Genomic DNA, 26,079 nt, shown 5'->3' with positions numbered 1-26,079 from the left:
TTAAGGCAGCCTCTACCTCGGTCCCTGAAACACTAGTGTTTGATATTCATGGCTGTGAGTTTATCAGAGAGACAGTTTAGTTCAGCCAGCTGGAAGAGGAGCCATTGATTCATTCCACTTCCCCATTTACCACCTTCAGGAGCCCAGGGACTCATGCTGAGCTTCCAGCTGAGCAGGAATAACAAGAGAGAGAACCTGCAGATGAGTATGGTTCAGGGTGTGCTGTTCCCACCCTTAGAGCCTGATTCTCTGGACCCCAACTATAGCTTGAGGAAGTCCCACTGTGACTTTACTGCTCAGAACTGCAGCTGCCCAGGCCAGCAGAGAGAGTCTGAAGATCACTGGGGTGGGGAAAGGAGATTTGAAAGATTCTGATCTGGAGCGAGCAAAGGAAATATTTTATTATATGCTCTGAAAGAGTTTCCAGGTGCAAGGCTGCATCTGTTTGGCTTAGCGGTCACGTTCAAGGCAACGAGGTGTAATCTCAGCCAATTAGGGGGAGAGGTGATTTCAGACAGCTTGCCAATTTGTGAAAACGTGCTCAACCACCAAGAGTTTTGCATGGCTCACTCCTGTCTGGGGAAATTACGGGTTCCTAAGTGCCTATTACCCCGTGGGTGGGTTATTTGGATAAGTGGTGCTGTGGTCTCAGCATTGTTTCTTTGTTTGGTTTTAAAGAGCCATTGTTATGCTCGGGCACTTTGTTTTCCTTTTACCATCATTGCTTGTTACTTTGATATCTGTGGGCAAATAGTGGTGTTCTGCATTAGAACCAGCCCCTGGTGTTCCATGGTGCATGAATGGGAATGAACTGTGGGGACTCAGGCTGATTTTGGCCATAATGAGGAAAGGCTCCATACAGGCACGTAACAATCTCCTTCCTGCCCATGGTGCCGTTGAGCTCACTGGAAGATTTGCCCATGTAAGATCATAATCTTGTGAGTCCTCCACGATGGGGAAGAGACATGCAAAGATGTGCGTGGCACTTAAATGAGCAACTTGCTTAACACATGGAACCGAATCCTGGGTGTTTTGCATCTTTGCTAATTCCTACCCCCAGTGAATTCATTCTCCCAACACCCCTTTGAGGGAGTAAGGGTTGTGACCATTGTTGTCACCAAGACACAGAGAAGTTAAGTGATTTGCTCAACAGCAGGAATCCAAATCAGAGTCAGGATTAGGACTCTGAATTCTCTGGCTCCCACTCCTGTGCTCAAACCACTAGGTCAGGCCTTCATCAGAAAACATATCGGGTGTTGGAGAGAAAATGTTAAAGCCCAAAGTCCTTCCCCTCCTTACTCACCTCCCCGGAATATGAACCTTTTGAATATGTCTTGTTGCATTAGTTTCCGTGAGTCATGGGATATCCAACAGAAACTCTTTGTGACTCCTGGGCCAGATTTCTGAAGGGTCTCAAAGCGTACGTCTATGTTATGCGTGCCGTTAATGTAACCTCATGCAAAGTGGGTAACTGCATGTGCAAATGCCAGTTCTGGTAACTAGTGTGTGCAGTTCCCCAATTTGTGCTCACAAAAATCATGGTAACAGTGCACACAAATGGAGTGTGTATTTAGGCTATTCAGTTGCTATTCAGATTCTTGGAAAATCTTTCCCTCCTGTACACACAGCACCAACACTCATGCATGTGCCCACACACATCTGAGCTATTTTCCCAAAATTCCCCCAAAAGATCTCGGGAGGGATTCTCCCGCGCCTTATAGCCCCTGTATGATGTAGTGGTGTACTGAGGCCTTAAACACTTCTAAGATGGCCAGGGGGAAATTCTCCTGGTACAGGCACTGTTGGCAGCTGATGGCTGCTCTACACAGACCCCCCTGAAGTGCTGATGGGCACGGCTCAGGATAGAAAGGGTCATGTCGGACCCACGGCTGTAATGCTGGGGGGATTCTGGAGCAGCGCTGTGTTGCAGAGCTGTAATTTAGCCCAGCTCTCTCCGGGGTCATTTTTGCCTTTGACTAATCCAAAATCAGGAGGAAGGAAAGGTGGCTTCCCCCACCTGCCCCTGGGCTGTACCAGTGTGCGTTATGCCACCTGGAGGCACAACACATGATCCTGCCCCCCAGGGCAAAGCTGCCGTTCAGCCTCATCCATCCTTGGATGCAAAATTTGCTCGAGAAAAAGCTCCACCCATCTGAGCACTCCTTGTGCATCCAATTGCCAATGTGTGAAGGGGGTGGATTTGGGGCATTCCTACCCTTGTTATCTCCAAGACGAAAAGTTGGCCGCACTCCAACACCTGCGGCTGCATAGAGGGGAGTCACAAAGGAGAACATTTAAGGTCATGGCTGATAAAAGGTACCAGATTGTCAGCAGGGACGGGGCAGCAAGTTCGTGTCACAGCTGCCCGTGGCTGGCTGGTGTTTGCCATTGCAGGGACATGGGACTAGTTTTAGTAATCCTGGAATGCCCAACTTCCTGGGCACTAATTGTCTCTCTTTGCCTGCTTAATTAGTCAGTGTTCACACAAGGAAGTTGATACTGCACATTGCAGTACAAACGCAACTGACCTTCTGAATCCTGGCATATTGCTTCTAGCCACTTCCAAACACCACCCCCTACTTCTTGCTTGCCTCGAATATGCCCCAGCCATATTCAGCATGTTTTGGCCCTTTCCTGAGCCGCAGTGGGCATTGGGGAATTCAGCTTCCTTCTGTCTCAGAAAAGCTGAATCTCAACAAAGACTCGGAAAAGAAAGCTCTTCCTTTCAAGGAGATGAGGACACGCAAAGGAGGAGGTTCCCTGTACAGAATCCAAACCAACTGGAAGAAGGGTGTGGGGTGGATAAGATCCTGCTTATCTAGGAGCAGGAGAGCAGTTCTATGGTCCTTCTCCCAGCTGCCCCCCCGACCCGCATGTCATCCAATGTGCTGTGACACATGGAGGGGCCGAGAAGTTAAATAACTCGTCCAAGGGCAGGTGGTAAGTGTGTGGCAGAGTCGAAAGCACAATCCTGATTCCCAATTCCCTGCTCTAACTACTGGCCCACCCTACCTCCCTAACACAGTGGCTAATAAGAAACATGTAAAAAATTCAGCCCTGGGCCATATGGGCAGTGACTGGGACCTGTGATCATTGGTGGAAGCTGTTTCTGAGCACGGTTTGACTCAGTGCTTCTGTGCAGAAAGGGGTCTTCTTATGGCCCCCAGCCCAGGTAGTTCCTGCAATGAGCTCTCCCAGAGCCCCATTGCTGTACTTGTGGGCTGTGCCAGCCTCCAGCCAAGGCTATTATTACCTTCCTTTTCAGAAGCACTAAAAAGTAACTGTGGACTTTGGTCTCCCAGGCCTATTTCCCCACCTAATTCGGCTGACTCCTGACAGGTCGAGAACTCCTGCTGGCCAGAAACATTCTCCGTGAAGGATTGGAATAGTCAGCTCCCTGATACTGCTGCTCATGACATGTTATTTGCTTTGTACTGAGCTTAATCCAGGTTGCAATGGCCTTGCAACGCTGAAGTTTCTGTAAAAATCAAATGGGAAGAAGAAAACTTTACCACAACTCCAGAGCCATCTGCAGGCTTCAGAACTTGGCCAGGGCAACGAAGACACATAATGTACACCCAGGGCCAATGCTCCAGTCCCTGATGGGACATTCTGGTCTGCATGACATAGCGCTGTTCAGAATCAGAGTGCATGGGCCAGCTGCAGGAGGCAGCTTCTTCGGTGGGAGAGGGGAGACCATTTCCCAGGTGGGTGAAGGCGAAGGCAGGAATTTGGTGCCACAGGAACCCCAGTGAGGAACATATTTCTGACACAGGCTGGGAGGCAGGTTTAACCTTATCACATTGCCAACAGGATGAGTTTGAATCTTGGATTTTGTTTGCTGTCGAGAGCCCGCTAGAGTCAATGAAAGCGGGGATGCGCCACATTCCTCTGGCTGCACTGAAGCCATTGACAAGCCAGGTTCTACTGAATGTTGGCTGGAACACCATGAGAGTAAGGCCCAAAACTACTTGGGATTCTGGGTAAGGGAAGGGATGTGCCTTTCTGTCCCCCCATGGGGCTCTACAATCTGACTGCTTTTCAACGAGGCCTCTTCCCATATTGACCACTAAGAGAAAAGCTTCGAGCAAGGTTGACAATGACTAAGGCTGACAGGTAGGCCTTTGCTCTGGCGTGGCACCGAGGGTCACTGAGTGCTGAGCCCCGTGTTTCTCCATAAGGAATCCCATTTAACAGCTGAGGAAAGCAAGGCACACAGCGGATGAGAGACAAACACCTGTCAGGGATTGTCTAGACAATACTTAGTCCTGCTATGAGTGCAGGGGACTGGACTAGATGACCTCTCGAGGTCCTTCCACTCCTATGATTCTGTGACTTGCCCAGGGTGGCATGGTCATGCCAAGATTCCAATCCAGGCTCCTGGCCTGATGCTCTTAACTACTAGACATGCAGCCTCTAAAGAGGGGGGAAAGAAAGTGGATGCTCTACGGTTCTCTGCCTCCTAAGGTAGGGAGTTTATTGATAAAGGGTTTCTGTGGGGATATTTAGGGGATCCACAACTGGGGTGGGGTAGAGGGTGAGTGGTCCCCTGGAGTCCCTGTTTTGGTGGGTTTCCAGTTGTTAGCAGCCTGACTACAGAAAAACTCTTCTTACCAGCAAGCCGGCAGGTCCACCAGGACCAGAAGAGCCTTTGCTGAATCTCAAGCTGTTCTTGTACTCTTTCCATCCTCTTTAGAACAACAGGGTCCAGGTGTAAGTGATGCCATTGCACCAGCCCAGGCCATGTGCTCCTAGCGCCATCAACAGGATTTTTGCATTTTGCTGGCGGTAACTTGCTGGTGCCTGGTTGACTAGCGTGGACCCTAGACAGGTCTATTAGCCCACTCATTTGCAGGAGCTGTGAGCTGCAGATGCAGTTCCGGCCCCTTTCTTTCCGTCACATAATGTGCAATGCATCTGTCCCTTCACCTCCCATTATTGGCGGCTGCTTCTTTCGACACTGAGCAGTTTAAATCAGACCAGTCCCTGCAATCTGTGAGGGTGGCCCCCTTGCTCTGGAGAGACTAGCAAGGAGCTAGTCACATGTTCCCTCACTCTGACTCTTTGTGAGTGTCCGAAGCCTGGGATGACTTCACTCCCAGTGCAAGCGGGATAAAGAATTTGGGGATGAGATGGAGACCGAGAGATTCTTGAAGCCAAAGGGGGACAGCAAGGGCCGGATGGCAAAGGACGGTGGGCTGCAGCTTCCGTACCCATCTCATGAGCATTGCAAAGCACAAGGCGGTTTTATGTGGCGGGAGGGGGTTTCTAGGTAGCTTTAATGTCTCAAATGTTGGGCTTAAATTCTGGGAGGACCATCCATGGAGCGGGCTGTGAAATGTCGCTCAAACTCCCCATTTGAATGCCTTGGCAGTATTTGGACCTCCCAGTCCGGTGCTGGGTATGTGCACTAAAACCATGGGACTGAGCACCGGGGCGGGGGGCAAGTCCCAGCCTGTTGTTATTGTTTCCAGGTCACACGTGGTGCCGCACACTCAGCCCTGCTGCTTTAGGACAGCAACTGGGGAGTCTTGCGCCCTGGCTTCGGGAGCCAGACCCTCTCTCAGAGAAGGGGTGAGTGTGAGGGCTCCTGGAGGTCTTGCTACCTGCTGGGTGGAGCTGCACTCTGCTGAAAAGTTTATGGAAAATACATAAGAGAGACTCTTTCCTGCATCAGGGGATGAGCCAACCTCTAATTGCCAGGGCAGGGAAGTGACTTCCCCATGAGCAAGCAGCCCCCATGGATGGGGTTTGCACCTTCCTCTGATTCATCTGGCACTGGCAGCTCTCAGAGATGGGATGTGAAACTCGGTGCATGACTGCTCTGCTCCGGCAATTCCTACGGGGACAGCAAGGCACCAGGCACTGCTGGGAAATGCCCTGGCTTGCTCAGTGGGGCATGTAAGCATTCAGGTCCCCTTTGGTCAGGGCTAACATCTAGTGATTTGGAGATTAACCCTGTCCCCTAAATGATCCTGCCACTACAGTGACCCTGCACCACTGCTTTTCCTCCCCACTGGACCTAGGGAACACACTGGAGAGGGCGGCTGATTTTGCAGCTGATCCCCTGGGTGGGTGCAGAAGGTCCTGGATGAGCCCTGTAACAGCTAGACCTGGGAGCTCATTGCTACTTGCCTTTGGGTGCAACCCTCCCCGGGAAGGGAGCTGAGGAAGGAGCTATCATCTCCTAGTACTATGTGTGACTGAGGCTTTCAGGGCAGGTGGAGGCAGGGGGAAGGAATAAATAAGTGCTTTCTGGCCTGTGCATTAGTGTGTAACGGCCCTGAGCATTCGTTGTAATTGGATTCCTAACTAGCAAAGTCACGGCTGGCTGGGGCATCTTCACAGAACGGTTCCCGGGAACGTCACATACGCTCTTCTGTGAAAGGGAAGGAAATAGCCCGTGACAGACCCCCCCTTCCATCCCCCGCACCCCCATCAAGCCCCCGTCACAGAGATGAAATGAGAATTCAAAAAGATGGAGCTCTCCTGTTTATCCAGGGGAAGATGCAGCAGCCATGCCGGCATTAAATCACACACAGCAGGGGAGTGGGTGGTGTGACATCCTGGCACCCCCTTATTCACCATTGTCAGGTAATTAGGATATGTTTTGTACGAAGTATGCCTTGTGAGGTATCATTCTCAAAGTCTTGTCTGCTGGACAGTGATATCTCATTGGATTGTATGTGTTATCATCATATGTGAAGTTATGGAGTTTGGCTATGTGTGTGTTACCAAAATATGTTGGAGGTTGAAAACACCCACAAGCAGCCTTTCACGTACAACAATAAAAAGGCCAAACAATGTTAATGGCTTATTGAGGAAATGCACACAAGGAGTACCCCAGAAACTGGGCACAATAGAAACCTCTCAGAGATAGCACTACCCAATGGGAACTGTCTGACCCAGGTCACAGCAAAAAAGCTTTCCAGCAAGGGGAAGAAGATATAAAAAGGGGGAAATGACATTGTGATGGTATCTCACTCTCCCTACAACAACACACCTGGAAACACCTGAGGAACAAAGACTGAACTGGGGGAAGTGAGGTCCCAGGCTAAAGGGATTTCTAGCCTATGTATGAAAACCTGGGAAACCCAGCCAGCAAAGCCAAGGCAGCTTGTGCCTTAAGAATCTGCCAACCTGTTTATCACTCAGGGTGAAAATTTGCTAATTCATATCCTACCTATCTAGTATGTTAAACCCAGTTTGTGGTTTTGTTTATTTACTAGGTAATCTGCTTTGATCTGTTGGCTATCACTTAAAATCTATCCTTTTGTAGTTAATAAACTTATTTTGTGGTTTAATCCAAACCAGTTTGCATTTGACTAAGGTATCTGGGAAAAATCTCCGTTTGGTTACCAAAAGTGTGCACGGTCTTCTTCACGTTGAGGGCGAGGCGGACCGGGTATTAAACCAGATTTGGCCAGGTTTGACCAAGGCAGGACGGTACTGCTCTGAGTCCTAGGCGGGCAAGCTGGTAGTTAGAGAGCCTGCATGTGACTGCAGCTGGGCATGTCCCTACCTGTGTAAATACTGGTGAAAGTGCAAAGCTTGGAGGGCTTTGCAATTTGTCACAGCAGCACAGTGTGAGAGGAAGCCCAGGCTGGTGGGTCAGAGGGCTCAGTAGTACTCCAGTTCCAGATAGCATCCCAGGGGAAACCCGTCACAGGTGGCTCAAGGACCGGCAATTGGAGAGATCGCCTTTAGGCCCTGGGTTGCTGGTTCTCATCCACCAGAGATCGATGCTGATAATAAACTGTCTGCACCCTGTGTCAGGAGTTGGGCGGGTCTCAGCCCCATCCTCTCTGGACAGGTGCCTCCCGCAAACAATCCTCACCACTGATAGTGATTGGCAGCCTGCAGGGGAAGGTGCTGGGACTGGTGGATATGGAGGGAAGAGAGATGACAGAGTTATTTGTTTGGGGGAGGTCAGAGTATTGGCTTGATAGGCTTTGTGGGGCTCAGGTTGCAGTTACTCTTGGGAGCCTGCCTGCGCTTTTCTCTCCTCTCGGAGGCTCTTGTTCAAGAAACGCTCTGGCGAAAGAGCCTCCGTGATTATGGGTGCAAATCGGACGAGTGCACCTCCGAGGGCTAACGAGGCTGGGTCACGCCTCACTCGCCACGTGCAGGTGCATTTACCCCGTTTGCCCATGCAGCTCCGAGCACGTTGCTGGAGTGCTCTTGCAAAGACTTTTTTTTAAATATAGGTGCAGCTGGGCCTTGACTGTTTGAAAAGCAGCAGTAAGTTGTGAAGGTGCTTACTGGCGAGCAGCTGAGCACAGGTGCTATCTGCCTGTGCACTGAACGAAGACAAGCGGTGTTTGCATTGCTCCTGGCAGTACCTCTCAGTCAGGGCAGTACCATGAGCGACAATGCTTCTGAGACAAATGTTGCCATATTGTTAGTATTAGTCTGTATGTAGGCAACCTAGGAGCCCTGTTCTGCACCCCGTTGTGCTAGCCACTGTGCATACAAAGAGGGAAAGATGGTCCCTGTCCCACACAGCTTACAGTCTAAACACAGGATGAGGTAATGGGTGGAGAGAGCAGATGTGGGGAGGACAGACTGACAGGGAAATTATCCTGATTAGTACAGTAAGCAGCAGTCATAGCATGCCCATGCAATGCAGCATCCTTCCTGAATGCCTGCTTTCTGGGAAAGACAGGACAATGCAGGAGTAGAATATGCAGCTGGGGTGTGGTCAACAGGCTTGGCATGGATCCAAGTTCTCCTCTCTCCCTTCTGCAGTTGGTTTGTTAGCTTCCGTCCATGCATGGTTTCCTACAACTCGCCTGTGGCTGCTTCTGGACACGCCAATAAGAAAAAGACCATTAGGAGGGTTAGGATGATCTTACAAAGTATCTTGGGCAATGTTATGCAGGCATTCCTGCTACCGACTGTGGGGTTCTCCCTTCCAGACTATCCAAGCACCTCTCTTCTCCAGAGATGTTTCAGCCTGGCCTCTGTTCATCCCATGGCTGAGTTTTTTCTTCCTGGTGGTACTGAAGTCCATTAACACCCTCCCCTTTCTCTGTTTCCTGCTTCCAAACCTCTGTAGAGTCGTCCCTGTGATCACTATGGCATTTACCATACCAGCCCCACGCTAGGCAGCCTTACCAAGCCGGTGGTGTTATGGACCCAACAGGATGTGTGCAGATGGCTAAAGAAACACTGTCCCCATAACTATCTCATCTATGTGGAGGCCTTTTCCCATCACGCTATCACAGGTACAGTAGATGCTCCCTCTCCAGCTGGTACTAATTGAAAAATGCTGATGATGAGTAAAGACTTTCGGTGGTTGTTGCGTACAGGTGGTTTGGTTTATTAACAGAACTAGCCGAATGTGATTCACGTTTCCCCAACACCTCTCCCTCAAGACAGCTCAGTCCTCACCTGTAGCTAACACCACACTCAGAGCTAGAGGGGAGCCTTCAGCCAAACCCCTTGATCCAAATACCATTTCAGGGCCCAGGGGTTTGGAATCAACCCCCAGATCCGAACTCTGCACGAGACCCCTACCTCTATGAATCAAGCCAGAGTCATGCCTCTGTAGGGTAGGGTGCTGGGCCCAGCTCTGATCTGTCTGCACCCAAAGCCCAGGCCATTTAAAACCCTAGCTTACACTGCAGGGGGACTGTCTTTTGACAGGCAAAGTTGGTCTTTGGGTCCCATGAGGGCTTTGACATCCCTGATTTAAAGGGAAATTTCAGCTACTTTTCTTTCTTTAAGTAAGTTTCTCTCCCATTTCCCTGCTCAGGCAGCCATGGGGAGCATGAGAAGAGGCAGCAGCAAAAACTGCTTCACACTCCCACCCCAGAATGCTAAAACCGGCTCTAATCAGCCGACTTTCTTCCTGGCCCTCTGCTAATCAACACCTGGGAGGAGCTCCTTAGCCACAATCTCTTTAAGCTGACGGGTTCTGAGAAGGGCTAGGGGCTTTGTCAGGATGTCACAGCAGTCTTTTAAAATAAACTGTAAGGCAAGATCTTATGTTCAAGTATCTGTCTAGGCACCTGAAGGTGACATCGTGGAAGACGGATCTTCCATTGTTGTTTGCAGTGTAGCTGTGGCCGTGTTGGTCCCAGGATATCAGAGAGACAAGGCGGGTGAGGGAATATCTTTTATTGGACCAACTTCTGTTGGAGAAAGAGACAAGCTTTCAAGCTCCACAGAGCTTTTCTTCAGGTCTGGGAAAGGTGCACACTCCATATCTGATCTCCTTCCTCATCCTCAAAGGAAACCTGCACAACACCTTCAAAAGACAAGCCTGGGAGCTTACATTCATAACTGTGCTAGACATTAAAAATCATGGACTCAGTAACAGACACTGGATTTATGGCTCATTATAACAATCTGTATAACACACTAACCCTCTTTGTCCTGCATCTGCAGAGGTGTTAGCTGCCCACTTCACCTTGAATGGTCTCTTGCAACATGTGTTAACTCCTTAAGTTTAACAATCTGTTCCACTGTGACCCTCTGAGTACCTTTCCCAGACCTGAGGAATTGCTCTGTGTAAGATCAAAAGCTTGCCTTTTCAATCAACAGAAGTCAGTCCAATCAAAGCTATCACCTCCCCCACCTTATTTCTTTAATAAACAAGAGTCAGGGCTTACTATTTTAACAGCACAATTTAACCATTTCCAGTTTCTTTCCCAGTTCAGAATTTAGGCGGCTGTGGGTTTTGTGTGAAAAGAGGAAACGAGTGAACAGAAGGCTGTCCTCTTTAGAATCCTGTCACTCCAGAGTCTGAGTAGCTAGGTTCTCCACTGTTGTATCTGAGCACCTGGTAATGAGTCAGAGACTTTTATCCCCCACACCACCCCTGAGAGGTAGGAAAATATTAATCCCAGTCTATAGAAGTGGGACTGAGGCTAGGTTCAATTAAATGACTGGCCCAAGAGTCAGGCATTGAACCCAGGTCCTCTGAGTCCTTATCTTGTTCCCTAGTTACTAAGCCATTCTTCCTATCTGCCTTGCTGTTTATTGCTCTGCTCAATGCAGCAAGTAGACTCATCATCTCATATAATATTAATAAGGAGCCTGATGTGACCAAAAAAAAATGGAAGTGACTGGAAAAGTCAGTAGAAATGCAGAGATGATTGAGGATTAAATATTAAACAAATTTCCTGTTCCTCATAATATCCATTTCCTACCTCATCATTTGTTGCTGATTGCATTGCATGCCAAAAGCTGCAGGGTTAGACATGGGAACTTGTTCACCTTTTCATTCTGCAGCAGCCAAGGAAGAGGCTGAAAATGCCATCAAAAGCCTTTAACCCAATGATACACCAGAAAGTGGGCCCTCTGCACCTCAAATATGAGCAAAACGTGGAACTAAAGCTAAGGAACATTTTGCAGAATGTACATAATGTGTGAATGGGACAGTTTGCTCTGTTCTATATATTCAAATTCAGTTTACTTAGGTTTAGGTTGAGTTCAGATGCATCTACAAGGCAAATCATGCCTAGGTGGTGTATTAGAAATCAACAGTTGCAAAAACTCATAAGCTGTTCTTGCAAGAACGTTGACCCAAACTATCGACTATGATAATATCAGCTGGATAAAAATCTTAACAAATTGTTTTTTGCAAACAATTTCAAAATGTCTAAGTTGTTTCTGTTTTGCAGCATTCAAAACAGACCTATTTTTTTCATTGTCTGGGATTTTTAAAATGTATTTTGTTTTGTTTTTGCAAAACATTTTAATCTATTTTCATCAAAACCAGTTTTCAATACATAAAAATATTTGGATAATGCTTTTGATAAAGTGTTGTGAAAAAATTTGCAAAAGAAGACAAGCTTAAAAAAGTCACCAGCTTTTTGTGAATTTCTTTGTTTTCTAAAAAGGGCCATTTTTTGTTTTAAGAAAAATAAATGAAGCCAGCTCTGCTGATATCCTGATATTTTGCCCATCTCGGAAGACGTAAATCTAGTGAGATCAGCAGTTGTAGTAACACTTCCACCATCTTCAGCAAAAATCTCATCAGCGACTGTTCTCGCAAGATTTTGCTACATCCAAACAGAAACCAGAAAATACCAGAGACCTCTCCCAGTTCTGGATCCAACCTAGAACCAAAGCCCTAGGCAGTGGGTTAATATGTGAGGATCCACCCACTTCTCCCTCAAACTCTCAAAGGCTTCAGATCTGAGATTCTGCTACTGTCCTATGTCCCACACACACATACTATAGACAAAGTTCTGCCCTGGAATGCGTACACATGAATCCCTTTCATTTCAATGGATGGCTAAATTAGCATTACCAAAGGAGGACTCTAATCAGCTGATGAAGGTTGTAGCCAAGCTGTCACTGGGAATAACCACAAAGGCCAGGGCTCATTAGTTTGTTACAGAAAGGTAGTCAACACCAGCTCTTTCCCTGCTCCAGAAATAACAACAAAGCAAAGCAATAACCTAGTTCAAGAAGTTTCATTATAGTAAATACCTGCCGTTCTCAAGCGGTTAAAGGGTCTTTGATCTTCAGCCTCATATTGCACAATCTACCCACATTATGCAGGTATTGGTAACACTGCACATCTGGCCAGGTGTTATTGCTTACATATGTATTTAATATCGAGGTACCTGATAAGGTCACATAAATTACACTTTTTTCAGGTGTTAGACTGCAGCAGGGTATCCTAAAATAGTAAATCAGGGGCTGTTTGATCTGAAGAACAAAGGGATGTTTGTAGAAGAACATCAAGAAAGACAGTAAGCGAAGCTGCAGAATTAATATTTTAAAGTTTTCAATTAGCCAGCTGGGTGTTGGTAGTCAAAGTAGTGTCCGCTCCACGGGTGTGTCTCTCTGAGAGGACACCCAGAAAATGAATCAAGTCCCCACAAAGCAAACATAATTGACTCAGTCCCGGCCTCTTTTTTCTCCCTCTCTACCTCACACAGAACCACTAGTCTGCAGCCTGCTTTGTGAGGCAGAGATGGATAATACCATGCTTTGCCAGGAGAAGGCAGCGGGGAAGGGAGCGAGTGAGATGGGAAGCTGTATGCCTTTGTCTCATGCCCTAGAGGAATGATACGGCTCTAATGTAACAGCTCACCCAAGTCCTTGCATCGGAAATAAAGGAAGAATTAGCAAATGTACTCTGGGAGGCAGGGACAAAAGCTGGCTGTAAAACCCCTCTTCTGATAGCCCCTGGACTGGAGGAGAATGGCTGTGACTAAAAGCGCTGATGAGAACGTTAATGTGTTCTGATGGGTACTTCTAATTTAACTCCTCACATTGCCAGTATACCAGAGAAGAGCGGAGCCGGGGCATTCCAAACAATATGTCCTAATGCAGGAGATGGAGCTGACAAATAGAAAGCTCCTGCCTTTAGGGATTACGTGATCTGAGGGGCAAGCCCTTGACCCAAACTTTAAGATTAGGGCTCCCACCATGCCACTGTCTGACAACTGAGAGTTGTCCTTTTCAGGAATGCCAGAGGATGGTGAAGGGTGCCCAGTGACTGTTAGGTTCTGTTTGATTTAGCCCAGCCCTTAACAAGCAGGGTGAGTGACTAGATCTTTTGCTGAGACAGAAGATGGTCCTAGCCTTGTGTGAGTACTCGCACAGCCCTTGCAGCTGTGTCGTGGGAGAGCCCCGCGGGTTACCCTCTAGGGCAGGCTCACTGAACCCACAAATGGAATGTTTACACTGAGTGGCAATACACACTGGCAGTTGTGCATTCAACAGTAAACCCCCTGCTGGGAACAAGCGTGCCAGCATGGCTTTATTTGCAGAAAAACACCTCCCCCCGTTCCTGATTTTACTTTCCATGACCACCTGGAATAGGCCCTAGGTACAGCCCAGGCTCCTGTACTCCTTGCACGAGGCTCTGAGCAATAGAGCACTTACTGCCGGCCACAGAAGTCATTTTGACAGAGACATAAATCTTGTCAGTGCCGGACTGAGACTCTCCCCATGAAGGGAGCTGGGGAGAGTCATCAATATACAATTCAATTTCCGAACAGTCTTACTGGAGGTGCATTACGATTCAGCCTAAGAACATGATAAGGCAGCAGCTAACACTACATGTGTGCATCTCTGGTATAATTCTTTTGTATTGTAGGGTTGCTGCTGAGGCTGTTGCGTAGCTGTGTTAGGTGATCACTGCTGGAGGGGGCTGCATTTGTCACCATTTCTTCCCCTCCGCCCTTCTTGCCTTTCTGATTAACGGAATTCAGGTTCTTATTTGTTCTGCATTTGGGGGATGAATTTTCAACATGCCCCTCCCCATTAGCAGATACAAATGCCAAGTTATATGTGTGGATGTTTGATGTTTTCAGCTTGATCATGTGGCCGTTACTCATGGGGCACTTTTGAAGCCTGTTTGGGTACCTGGCCTCACTGTGCTAGGACTCTTCCTGATGGCTGCCTGTTGGAAGCATGCACCTTTTGACCCAAGTGGTTAGCCAAAAATTCAAGGTCTTGTGGGCTGTTCCAGTTAGGAGGAGAAATTGGTGATGGAATCAGGTGATTCTCTGATGCAGTCCTGTTGATTTGCATAGAATGTACAAAGTCCTGTTTCCCTAAACCAGCAGGAATCAAATAACAAGAGATGGCGTCTTTGTTCTGAGCCCCTTTTCCAGCCACCGCTTAGCCCAAAAGCTCTCTCTTAGCTTTTCTCAGGGCCACGTTGCTAGTGCTTTTTCTGACAGCGTCCTTGGCTTTCTGCTGCTTCTCACCCTGCTTCTCTGGTCTACTTCCTGTGTCTCTGAGACACCCAGACACCCACAGCTCCACCAATCAATGCCCCAGCCCCTGTGTTTGCCATGACAGTTCCCAGGGAAACCCCTTGGGCCTCAGACTTCAATTTTTACTCAAGCCTTGCCAAATGCCTGTTTTTGGTGGTGGCTCCTATTGTTTCAGCTATCTGGTTATAGGAAGGAGTTTAGTGGCTTTTTTACATCCATCCTGGCAGCTGCTACACCCACCAACTCCAACAGTGGTTAACCCAGCGCCTGCCTATGGAATCTGGCCGGTGTTCCCAGCGCCTGGCTTTCCTAAGCACTCACCATTTCACCGCTGATGCGAGTCAGAGCTATCTTGCTCCGTCATTCTGAATGAGCGCTGTCTCTTCGCTTGCATTCGGCAGGTCGGGCACTGTTGCGGCTGAACGCAGAGAAGCTGCAGCGTATGGGCATTATTCACGAGTCTCAGCGGCAGGAGGTCCTCCAGCAAGTCCTGCAACTCCAGGTGCGGGAGGAGGTCCGGAACCTACAGCTGCTCAGCCAAGGTACTTGGGAGGGCGAGGAGGGGCTGTGAAGCAGCAGCCATGAATCCTTTGGTGACTGCAGTGGTACGTGCCTTGCTCTGCCGTCATTGGGTAAATGCCAACATTCTTGGGGCCTGAAAGGGGAAAAGGGTCAGATGGCTTGGGCTAGGTAATGGATTGTGGCATGTTTCGTCTGTAGGTCACCAGTTCGAATCCAGCCCGGGTCGGCTCTGACTGACAGTTGTTGTGGCCAATGGCTATGTGGTGGCCTGCATGCAATCGGTTTGATGATGTCAGTTCCCTGGGGATAGGTGACCTCCTCCCAAAAGCAACCCCCATTAAGTACTACCTAGGATCCCAGGCATGAGAACCATTCTTCTGCCCTTGGCATCGTCACTACAGAACAGGGCTCAGCTACACTGTGGAGCTTCTGCTTTCTTGGAGATTAGCAGAAAGCATCAGTCAGCTCCTTCCGCTGACACAGGCAATGCCATTGTTCCTTTTGCAACACTGTCTTAGACCCAAGCCACAGCCGGGGACCCTCCATGGTGCCTTAGCCTGCTCTCCCAGGATTTCTCAAGGCTCAAGCCCAAAATGAGGACTGCAAGGGAATAGAGGAGGAAACTTGGAACAATACAGGACTGAATTCTCTGACGCTGCTTCCTTTAGGGCCATATTCCCGACGTAAGTCATAGCAAAGCTGAGTCTAAGCCAAGGGCCCCTTCCATTAGTAGTGAGGGACAGCTGGCTCTCTGGGGTGCAGCACAGCATTTGTGATAGCTGTAAAGAGGCAGCGAAGTTCTCTGTGCTTTGCAGTGGGCACGGTCTCTAAGGCCTGGTCTGCACTCAAAAATTAGGTCAGCCCAGCAACATCGCTCAGGGGTGTGAAAAATCATAGTTAAGCCGACCTAGCCCATGGTGTAGATGGGGTAGAAGAATTCTTCCGTTGATCTAGCTACTGCCTCTGAGGGGGTGGATTACCTACTCCGATGGGCTCTTGGCATAGGTGGTGTTTACACAGGAGCACGATAGTGGTGCTGCTGTAGCCATTCCGCAGTAGAGTTTCAGGTGTAGACAAGCCCTAAGCTATTGCACTGCAGGCTTGGCGTTCATCCTCTTCTCTCTTTCCTCCTTATTCCAGCTTCTTTTGGAAACGTCTCCTAGCCGAGCCGTCTGTTCGGCAGATTGTTCCAACACTGTGAACCGAGCACCTCTGGGATGGACTGTGGACCACAGATATGAAAACCTGAATCGCATGCTTGGAATATAAAGAGACAGTTTCCAAACTGCTCATGGGTCTTCTCTCCCTCCCTTCTCTCTCTCTCTCTCTCTCTCGGTCTCTCTTTTATTAATATTTTCCTGTGCAGAGTTCAGACATTTTCTCCAGCAGACATGGCTGACAATTAGAGGCAAACTAGGAAAATGGTCACCAGGACATGTGACATGCTCCCCTCTGGGATCCAGTCAATCACAGGGGGAAAGACCTCAAGATGAATGTGGTAGCTGGAGACAGTTCATTTTAAGGTCATTCTTAGGACTAATGACATGGTCATTCTTGGGACTAATCAAAACCATGCACCGTGAAACCACATGTGCCCCAATGACATGCTTTAACCAGGAGGGCCTCTGGGCCCAGCGGAGGCTGCAGATGTCCCCAGACTCTGCTAGTGTCAATGCCTCAGAGCTTACTGGGGAAGCTTTAGTTCTCTCTTCAGACTGGGCTGTCTTCCAGTGTCCTAGGAGATAACGTTAGCAGCAGCAAATAAGATGACTGGACAAGCCAGAAAAACTAACGGCAGAGCCAAACCCCCGGAGATTGGCTTCGCTTTGTGAATTAAAGAGCTGAGTCACTGAAGCCAGAACGCTTACCCATAAAAGAGAACATGCAGGATCCACACACTCGATAAGGTCACTGTGACCTCTGAGAAGCAGCACCAAGAAACATTCATTGGGCTGGCCTTGTCCTCATTTATGGGAATATGGAGGAACCCTGATTAGTTGGTCTGCTTTGGCTCCACCCACCTCTGTGACTGGTTTCTGCACTGCCGATGCAGTCAGAGCCGAGGGAGAACAGGCAGTCCTCTTTGTAAAGCTCAGAAATGTTGGCTGAGGGAAACTATGCCGTGGCCAAAGGCCTTGCCTGACTGTCAGCCTACAAAACGGCAAGCTCCTAACAGTTCATGAAGCTCACACTGGCTGTATTTATAATGCGGTGGAGCCTCCGGGGTAGTTTGGTGCAACAGGATGTGGTGGCAGGACTGGGCAGGAGACTGGCTTAAGGGCTGAGAATCAAGAGTTCTTTGATGCAATATTCCATTGCTTTTGTGTCCTCTCATACCCTTCATCTAGAGAACTCCTTATAAAACCTCCATGTTTGTTTATATTTTTTTCCCCTGGTTCATTTGCATTTCGAGCTTTCACCCAGGGTTCTGTTCTGAATTCTGATTCTCCACCGCACACAATAATCCAGGTCTGAAGCCTGAACTGCTAACCAGGAGCATCCTGGCATTGCTGCTGCTTGCCCTGGCTCATGAAATGCAGGCGCCTTTCTGGCCTCCGTGACATGATTAGTACCAGCAGCACTCCTTTACCATCACATCTGGCCCCCTCCTTGCACACCCCACCCTGGTAAGGCAGGCATTGCTTCTGCAACAGTTGGCTGATATATCACATTTCACAAACTAGCAGGCAGGTAAGAAACTGTGAAACAAACCCTGGAATTTTCATCTGTGGGGTGTCTCTCTGGTATGTCTCAGACTTTCCATTCTTTTGTAACTTTCGGTGAATAGGGCAAACCTATGCACCCAGAAAGCAGTCAGAAGTGTCATCAGTCCTAAGTATCTGGGCCCAGGGCTTCTCCACCCACATTTGCTGTACACCCTCAAATTTCTCAGGCCAGAAACAAAAACCAAACAAGGCTCGTCTTATCTGCCCATTGTCTTATCTAGAGCTGGGCAAACTATTTGCAGTGAAAAATTTATCCTATGAATCTAGCTGTTTTTTCGGTTAACAAAGGAATAGGCTTTGCTTTTTTGTATGGATTTGCCCATTATTTGATATTACTCAGCAGGTGATTTTGTAAACATTTCAGGTTACGCAGAGCAAGAACCAATAGTTGGAAGCAGAAGGTAGATAAAATTAAAACTGGAAACAAAATGAAAAATGTTAATAGCAAGGGTAATTGACTTCTGAAATGGCTTACCAAGGGCTGTGGTAAGTTCTCTGTCTTTTGAAGTATTTAAATCAGAATTGGATGCCTTTCTAAACAAGATGCTCTAGTTTAACCACAAGTTATTAAACTAGATGGGTGAAATATTGTGGTCTGTGTTATGCAAGAGGGCAGACTGGATGACTGTAGTATAATAGCCTCTTCTGGTCTTCAAACATATGAATCAGTCAGAAACAATTACTTTGAGTATTCACATAGCAATATCTGTGTGATTGGTCACTTAAGTCACATGGTATTCTTGCTGCATCCTGATTGGATGACTCATGAGCAGGTATCCTAGTTTTTGGTGATTGAAAAACAAAACAAAATTCTCTGATGAAAAAAACCATAAAAATCCACATTTTTCTGCGATTAAAATGAAAAGTTGAACTTTAGTTTCCCTAGCCACAATATATAGAGCTATCAGTTAAACACAATATTTTATTGATATATTTACAATTTTTAAGCCGACAGGGCCGGGCCCTGCCCATTCTCCTGATTATCTGAATTTTTGATTATCCGGTCTGGCTCCTGTTCCAATTAGATGAGATAATCGGGGTTCCACTGTTTATGTTTTTATTTGTTCACAAAATATAAAAACTAAAGATTCTCTGTAAAAATGCAAATTCCACATTTTTCCATGGCAGATGGTTTTCTAGGATCCCTGCTCATGCGTAGCTTTCAAGCTGGTTGCGTGAACTCTCCTGATCCAAATGCTACGGAAAGTACTCCTTCATAGGCGTATCCACAATTACTCTTTCCATGAACATCCTTGGGAATGAAATAGGCTTGCACACATCATCCCACAAAGGGCTAAAATAAGGTGTGAGTACCTTCAAAGGAAATTTGTGGGATTTATACCTAGATAACGCTTATGCCTCATTCACCCAGCTCTGGCCCTGTCTCTGTGCAAAGCAAACAGACTTGCACTTGAGCCCTGTTGACTCAATGCAATCAGAGTTTGCTAAGAGGCTATTTTTTCTTTTAAACAGCCCAGCACAAAATACTCAGAACGTCTGCAGCTTAAAAATAGACTGGACCAGCCTGTTGACTCTGTAGTGATGCAGAGGGCACCTGTATAGATGACATCCAGAAAAGCAGCACACTTCAGAAGTGTCACGCGGGGGGAGATGCAGACGGGAGGGACTTACAACTGTCTCAGAGTGCCCCACGTGATGGGCAGGGGTGGCTGTGGGCATCTCAAAAGAAAGACTTGTCCTTTTAATTTTTGACTGTTTAAAATCCAAAACAATTCCACAGAAATGCTACAGAAAGGAGAATCAAGGAGCCTGTAATCTTTGCCCCTGTGGGAGTGTGGGGTTTATGTTTGCTCATAGTTTAACAGTTCAGTACAGCTAACAACACATGGGAAATGAAAGGTCGCCAACTTGAGTGGAAGCTGCATTTCCAAAGTTAATGTGTTGTGGTAAGCAGAGTAGGAGAACCCAGTGCTGCACCCACTGATTAACACATCCAACAGTGCGGGCTGCTAGTTGGCAGGGAGCTGGCACGGACATGATCCCCTGAGTGTCACTAAAGAGGAGAATGTGATGCATTGAAAACTGTGTTAAAATTATAAACAATCACTCTAAATTCTGAGGGGGCTTCTTGGTCTTGCTTGCAGGCTAGGGGGCTCTGTAGGGAAGCGTGTGATCTGGATCTTCACTCTTCAGAGTCAGTCTGCAAAGAGCCAGGCTAAAGCAAGATGGGTTGAGTTGTGCCTTGCCATAGGGAGCAGCCTGCTTTGTCTCTTTCTGTTTTTGGTTCTTAGAATATCATAGAATATCAGGGTTGGAAGGGACCTCAGGAGGTCATCTAGTCCAATCCTCTGCTCAAAGCAGGACCAATCCCATAAGAACATAAGAATGGCCTTACTGGGTCAGACCAAAGGTCCATCCAGCCCAGTATCCTGTCTGCTGACAGTGGCCAATGCCAGGTGCCCCAGAGGGAGTGAACCTAACAGGTAATGATCAAGTGATCTCTCTCCTGCCATCCTTCTCCACTCTCTGACAAACAGAGGCTAGGGACACCATTCCTTACCCATCCTGACTAATAGCCATTAATGGACTTAACCTCCATGAATCCCCATCTAAATTATCCCAGCCAGGGCTTTGTCAAGCCTGATCTTAAAAACCTCTAAGGAAGGAGATTCCACCACCTCCCTAGGTAACCCATTCCAGTGCTTCACCACCCTCCTAGTGAAAAAGTTTTTCCTAATATCCACCCTAAACATCCCCCACTGCAACTTGAGACCATTACTCTTGTGTGTTAGGTTCTGAATAAAGTAGTGTTCCAGCAAGAGTATATTATGTTTTTTATCTAATTTCTCTCTGTGTATGTTATGAACATAACAGAGACCATTTAAGTGTCACTGGAAGGGAGCTGGAGATTCTCATGTGTAAGGAATTGGAAAAATTAAACTAGGTTTTGATGTTTTAGCCCAATATGGTGCCTACACCGCAGAGGTGCACCCTGCAAGCCATCACAGCACTGCAGCTGGCAATATCAAGGGTATCACAGAGGTGCAGCTAGCAGCTGAGAATGTGTGCAAATACCCAACACCCATCTGCCACTCCTGCACTCTCCCCAGAGCAGAAAGATCATTGCAGACTATAGCATTGCAACAGCTGGGCAAATACTGCAATTTTAATTTCCGCTTGTTAAAATGTTTAAATGAATTTGCTTTGGCTGCATGTGCCCCTTTTGTGTCTGCTCCCCGTGGATAGTCTAGCAAATGAGTTTACTGGCAGGAATGTTTGGGAATTTCAGCAAATGTTGTTGATTATTCAGAGATCATGAGTTTCAGACTCCTATTTACACCAGAAACTTGACCTTTCATTTATCCAGTCAGGGACCAGAAACATACCATGTGACCTGTGCCCAATCAAAACCACTCGATCACTAGTACTCTCTGTTAACTGCTCAGGGGGCGCTAGAGACAAAGAATTATTAGTGGAAATTCAGTGACTAATTCTGATTAACAAATAAGCTTGGGAAAATCACAATCTGTTTGTGGACAATTTGCAATGAGAAAAAGATGTGGAATTAATTATTTGTTATGAATTATTTGCCCAGTCCTAGTAACGACTGTGATCACTTACAGAGCTAGTGTTTTGCACTCACTGAAGTCAATGATAAAGCTCCCATTGACTCACTCTGGTTTCTCTTCAGATCGTATAAATCTTTAGAGGTGCAGTATCAGGGCCTGTGAACATGGAGGTCTAGCAGTGTGGTGTTAAAATACCATATGAAGTTGTCCCCAGTCAATGATGATGACACTCCGTGAAGCTATATGGCCCATCAAAGTTGGCCAAGAGAGCTGTCTTATTTGCTAAAGTAATAGCAACAGCTCACAGAAATCAAAAGAGTCGAACAGCCTTTGAAGTCCCCATTACTCCATACCTACTAGCCATCGGTCAGAAAGGGGACTAACCCAGTGATGGGTCCGGTAGGAGTGAGGCACATTAATGTCCCCAAAATCCCAGCCAATTTTCAGTTTTACATCTATGTGCCATAGAATCCACCTTTTCCCCCCTGCGTCTGGGGGAAAATCCATTCCTCACAATGCAATGAAGCCATGAAAAGTGGACTGCTTTGTATGCTCATAGTCATTCTATGAATGTTCACCAAACCTCTTGCAATGTGCAGCAAGGAGCAATCCAGTGTTGGCCAACAGATGGATTAGACGATCCGACAGCTCCTTTACAACCTCTAATTTCTGTGACGCTCTGCAGGGCTGTTAAAGAGGAACGCCAGTCAAAGGGCCTGATTCTCTTCTCACACTGGTGTAAATCAGGAATAGCTCCATTGCAGCCCAATGGAAAGTGCTCAGATACTATGGTGATGGGCAGCAATATAAAACCTTCAGATAAGTTCCATGAGAGGAAAATTGGGCCCTGTCCCTACCCTACTGAACAGGTGAGCTCCCTCCAAAAAGACATGTAAGATCTCCAAGCCCTGCATCTTCCCTGAGGCCTTCAGCATATGAACAGTCAGATCTGTCTGTGCTTCTGCGTCTCTTTGCGTCAGTCACGGCACTGCTGCCCTGCGCAAGGCCAAGCGGAGGATGAAGGGTCTCGTGGAGGGAAAGGGCTTGGAAGCTGTAAGCTCTTTGGGGATATTGTCCATGCAATTTTAATCAAAACGTAGTATTTTTATGTTAATTTGTTAATTCTGTTCTACTCTTGGCTAACCCCAGCTCAAGTACATTGGCCGGCCTGCCTGGCAGGAAATGGACTGAGGCTTGGGACTTGGGATTTTGACAGGAACTCATGTGTGTGTGTGGGTGGGGAGAGGGCTGCAGGGGTTGATTAGGATCAAGAAGGGAAGCTGTGTGGGGCCGGGATGTGTGTCTCTAGTCGGAAGTATTGCAGGCCCCAGGCTCTTATTAATAATGCACAGAGCAGGATGGCTGGAGCTTCTTGCAGGTCCCAGGCTGATTTGCTTCAATTGCCTGGTTTACTTAGTCATATTAATATTAGCAGCTTCAACAGAATCTTTGTGGGGGGCTCGGCCCCCTCTCGGCCCCCCACAGCCACCTGCCGCTGTCTCAGGTCATCCTTGGGGGACGGCAGCCCCCCCCCCCGGAGCAGCCGATGACTGCCATGGCTTAGAGATCCAGTACAGGGCATTTTGGTCTCCGCAGTGGACTCCGTACCCCTGCAGCTCAGGACGGAAAATCTGAGCATGGAAGCTGGGTGCCACTGCTGAGTCACAGCGCCCAAGCATTCAAAGCCCAGAACGGGGAACCGGGCTCCAGCAAGGACTCGAGGTGCTGGGGGTGCTCAGTGACCATAGTAAGGGCTCTTCTGGGTCAGCTGGCTGAGAGCCCACATTCGTGGTGTCAGCTGAGATCTAGCAATGCTCCTCAGCACAGTGCAGGTAAAATGGCCAATGAGCTGTTGGGCCAGAGGGGCTCCCCAGCTGCATGCATGGCCGGTCTCCTCTGCAGGCAGGTCTCTCTCTCCCTGCCTGTATGGAAGAGATGGAGTGACCCTTCTGGAGCACTATAACCCCTCCCTTGCATGCCCCTCTTGAACCCCCGTCTGCCGGAGTTGGGGGATGGGAGCCAGGACTCCTGGGTTCTATTCCTGAGGCTGCCACCAGCTCGCTGTGTGGCTGTGAGCCAGTCCCATTAACTTCTCTGCACCCTTTTGTCCAGATGGGCACTGGAGGGGTGCGTGGTGCTACTTTGGGGGTTTAGGAGAGGTGTGCCCCATGCAGAGCATTGGTGATGGGGTATGATCATGTTCGGTACTAAGCGAAAACCAGAAATTTCAACATACTGTACCAACAACTGCTCCAAATGTTGGGCCCAGTCCTGCCCTCCGTGTGCAGCTCCATTAACTGCACGAGGCGCGTGCATGGCTGGCTGAGAACCCATCTGGCTCAGGGGTCTTACAGTGCTGCCAACCATTGCAGTTTTATCACAAGTATCATGATAGGTTGTGGGCAGGGATGGTGTCCCTAGCCTCAGTTTGCCAGAAGCTGGGAATGGGCAACAGGGGATGGATCACTTGATGATGACCTGTTCTGTTCATTCCCTCTGGGGCACCTGGCATTGGCCACTGTCAGAAGACAAGATCCTGTGCTAAATGGACCTTTGGTCTGACCCACTATGGCCGTTCTTATGCATTTATTTAAGTCCCTGCTCCTAGAGGCAAGTGGCGGTGTGAGAATTCCCCTGAGTTTCTAGCCTTCAGGGTTGCCTTGAAAATGTTGAAAAGATGACCGGAGTGTCCCCTAAAGGTTAAAAAAGCAGAAGGCAAATAGAAAGATCCCAAATTTATGATTTAAACAAAATCTCATGACTTTTAAGTTGATCTCATGATGTTAGAGGGGGACAGGTTCATGGGTGTTAATGTCTGAGTTTGGCAAGGCTGGTATTAGTCGTTCTGTTTCCATCCATCTGAAACCTCTCCTCTCCCCTCCAACTCCGTGGGAGAATCCAAGAGCTCAGCTCCCAAGCCCTGCAGATCACTCCATCTGCATGGGGGCCTGGTGCCATCCCACCTGCTCTGGGGACCCCTACGGGTTTTCCCCCGGCTCCCGGGTGGCCCTTCGTCACTGGAGCTGAGCCCCTGTGTCAGGCAGCCCAGGGAACCCCTTGGGGTTGGGTGCACAGACCAAGCTGTGCCGCTCAGGCCCAACTATTCGACATTGGTGAGGCCTCATCTGGAGTACTGTGTCCAGTTTTGGGCCCCACACTTCAAGAAGGATGTGGATAAATTGGAGAGAGTCCAGCGAAGGGCAACAAAAATGATTAGGGGACTGGAACACATGAGTTATGAGGAGAGGCTGAGGGAGCTGGGATTGTTTAGCCTGCAGAAGAGAAGAATGAGGGGGGATTTGATAGCTGCTTTCAACTACCTGAAAGGGGGTTCCAAAGAGGATGGCTCTAGACTGTTCTCAATGGTAGCAGATGACAGAACGAGGAGTAATGGTCTCAAGTTGCAGTGGGGGAGGTTTAGATTGGATATTAGGAAAAACTTTTTCACTAAGAGGGTGGTGAAACACTGGAATGCGTTACCTAGGGAGGTGGTAGAATCTCCTTCCTTAGAGGTTTTTAAGGTCAGGCTTGAGAAAGCCCTGGCTGGGATGATTTAACTGGGAATTGGTCCTGCTTTGAGCAGGGGGTTGGACTAGATGACCTTCTGGGGTCCCTTCCAACCCTGATATTCTATGATTCTATGATTCTATGATTCTAACTCTAGCATTCTGCTTTAGGGTGGGAGGAGGCAAGACCCTGCCCAAGTCTAATCCCCTAATCGCTAATGGCTGGACCATGGGTGCACGCGGCGGAGAGACTAGGGTGTTCCAGGCTGCAGGGATCTTTTCTCCAGGTGGATCTGGCTCTCCCCAGCTACCACCCTTTTATGCTCTTACCCACATTGTCCTCAAGGCCTGGCACATAACCACACGCTGTCCAAATAAGACAGGGTCCTTCCAGGGTATGTCTGCACCGCAGACATCTCTGGAACCAGCGCTTGTGGACTCAGTGTTTCCAAGCCCGTGCTTGAGCATCCTCACTGCATGGTAAACTTGGGCTTACAATTGCTGGACCTGCGGGTCACAGCCGTGCCTATGCATCCGTACGGCGCTACGCAGACCTCGGACTCAGGTCTTGGGCTTGTGCTGCGTCCACACTGCAAAATGATTGGACCTGGACGTGAGTCACGATGGGATTCAAGCTCTGACCCACCCCCTGAGCAGGGTGGTAGGCTCCGGGTCCTGGGTTCTTGCTGACCCAAGTCGGACCCAGGGGGCCTGGGCCTGGCCCTGGGTCACAGCCCAGGTTTCGTGTGCAGTGTAGACATACGGTTCCTTCATGCTTCCCAGCCCCTCACTCTTCTGCAGAGGCCACTAAGCGCATCCCTCTCAGAAAGGGGTTCGGCAGAGCTCCCAGCCCCAGCACCCAGTGACTGGATGGTACGCTGGGCTTGCTCACCTCCCGGTGACGTGCAGCGCCCTGGGAACACCAGCCTGGCTAGCCAGCCATGAAGAAATGCTTCTAATGAGCTCTCCGGCAATCCTTGTACAGCAGCTTCGTCTTCCACAATAACTATCCATTTCAAGCGTCCACAGTGGTTTCCCTTCTCCCCTAAATCTCCCTAGGATTCCATATCAGCAATAGGGCAGCTTAAGAGAGGACAGCAGAGCC

General features: G+C 48.4%; 1 protein-coding gene across 2 annotated transcripts in view; it reads left to right on the top strand.

Moving 5' to 3' along the window:
• SAMD10 (sterile alpha motif domain containing 10) overlaps positions 1–24,783 on the top strand; it is a 46,839-nt gene extending 22,056 nt beyond the window's left edge. The window contains exons 3-6 of one of the 2 annotated variants that reach the window (XR_012154632.2): positions 9,059–9,227; positions 15,092–15,232; positions 15,731–15,895; positions 16,353–24,783. Coding sequence is in view for 1 of the 2 variants with exons in the window: in XM_073308983.2 (XP_073165084.1) it covers positions 9,059–9,227; positions 15,092–15,232; positions 16,353–16,375 (333 nt within the window). In the remaining variant the exon portion in view is untranslated. The remainder of the gene's footprint in view (positions 1–9,058; positions 9,228–15,091; positions 15,233–15,730; positions 15,896–16,352) is intronic. The other variant, XM_073308983.2, reaches the window with a different exon arrangement.
• The last annotated feature ends 1,296 nt before the right edge of the window (positions 24,784–26,079 follow it).

Source organism: Lepidochelys kempii, chromosome 13 (genome assembly GCF_965140285.1).
Source record: "Lepidochelys kempii isolate rLepKem1 chromosome 13, rLepKem1.hap1, whole genome shotgun sequence".
In the NCBI taxonomy this organism is placed as follows: domain Eukaryota; kingdom Metazoa; phylum Chordata; order Testudines; family Cheloniidae; genus Lepidochelys; species Lepidochelys kempii.
This window is presented reverse-complemented; position numbering and strand designations above follow the sequence as displayed.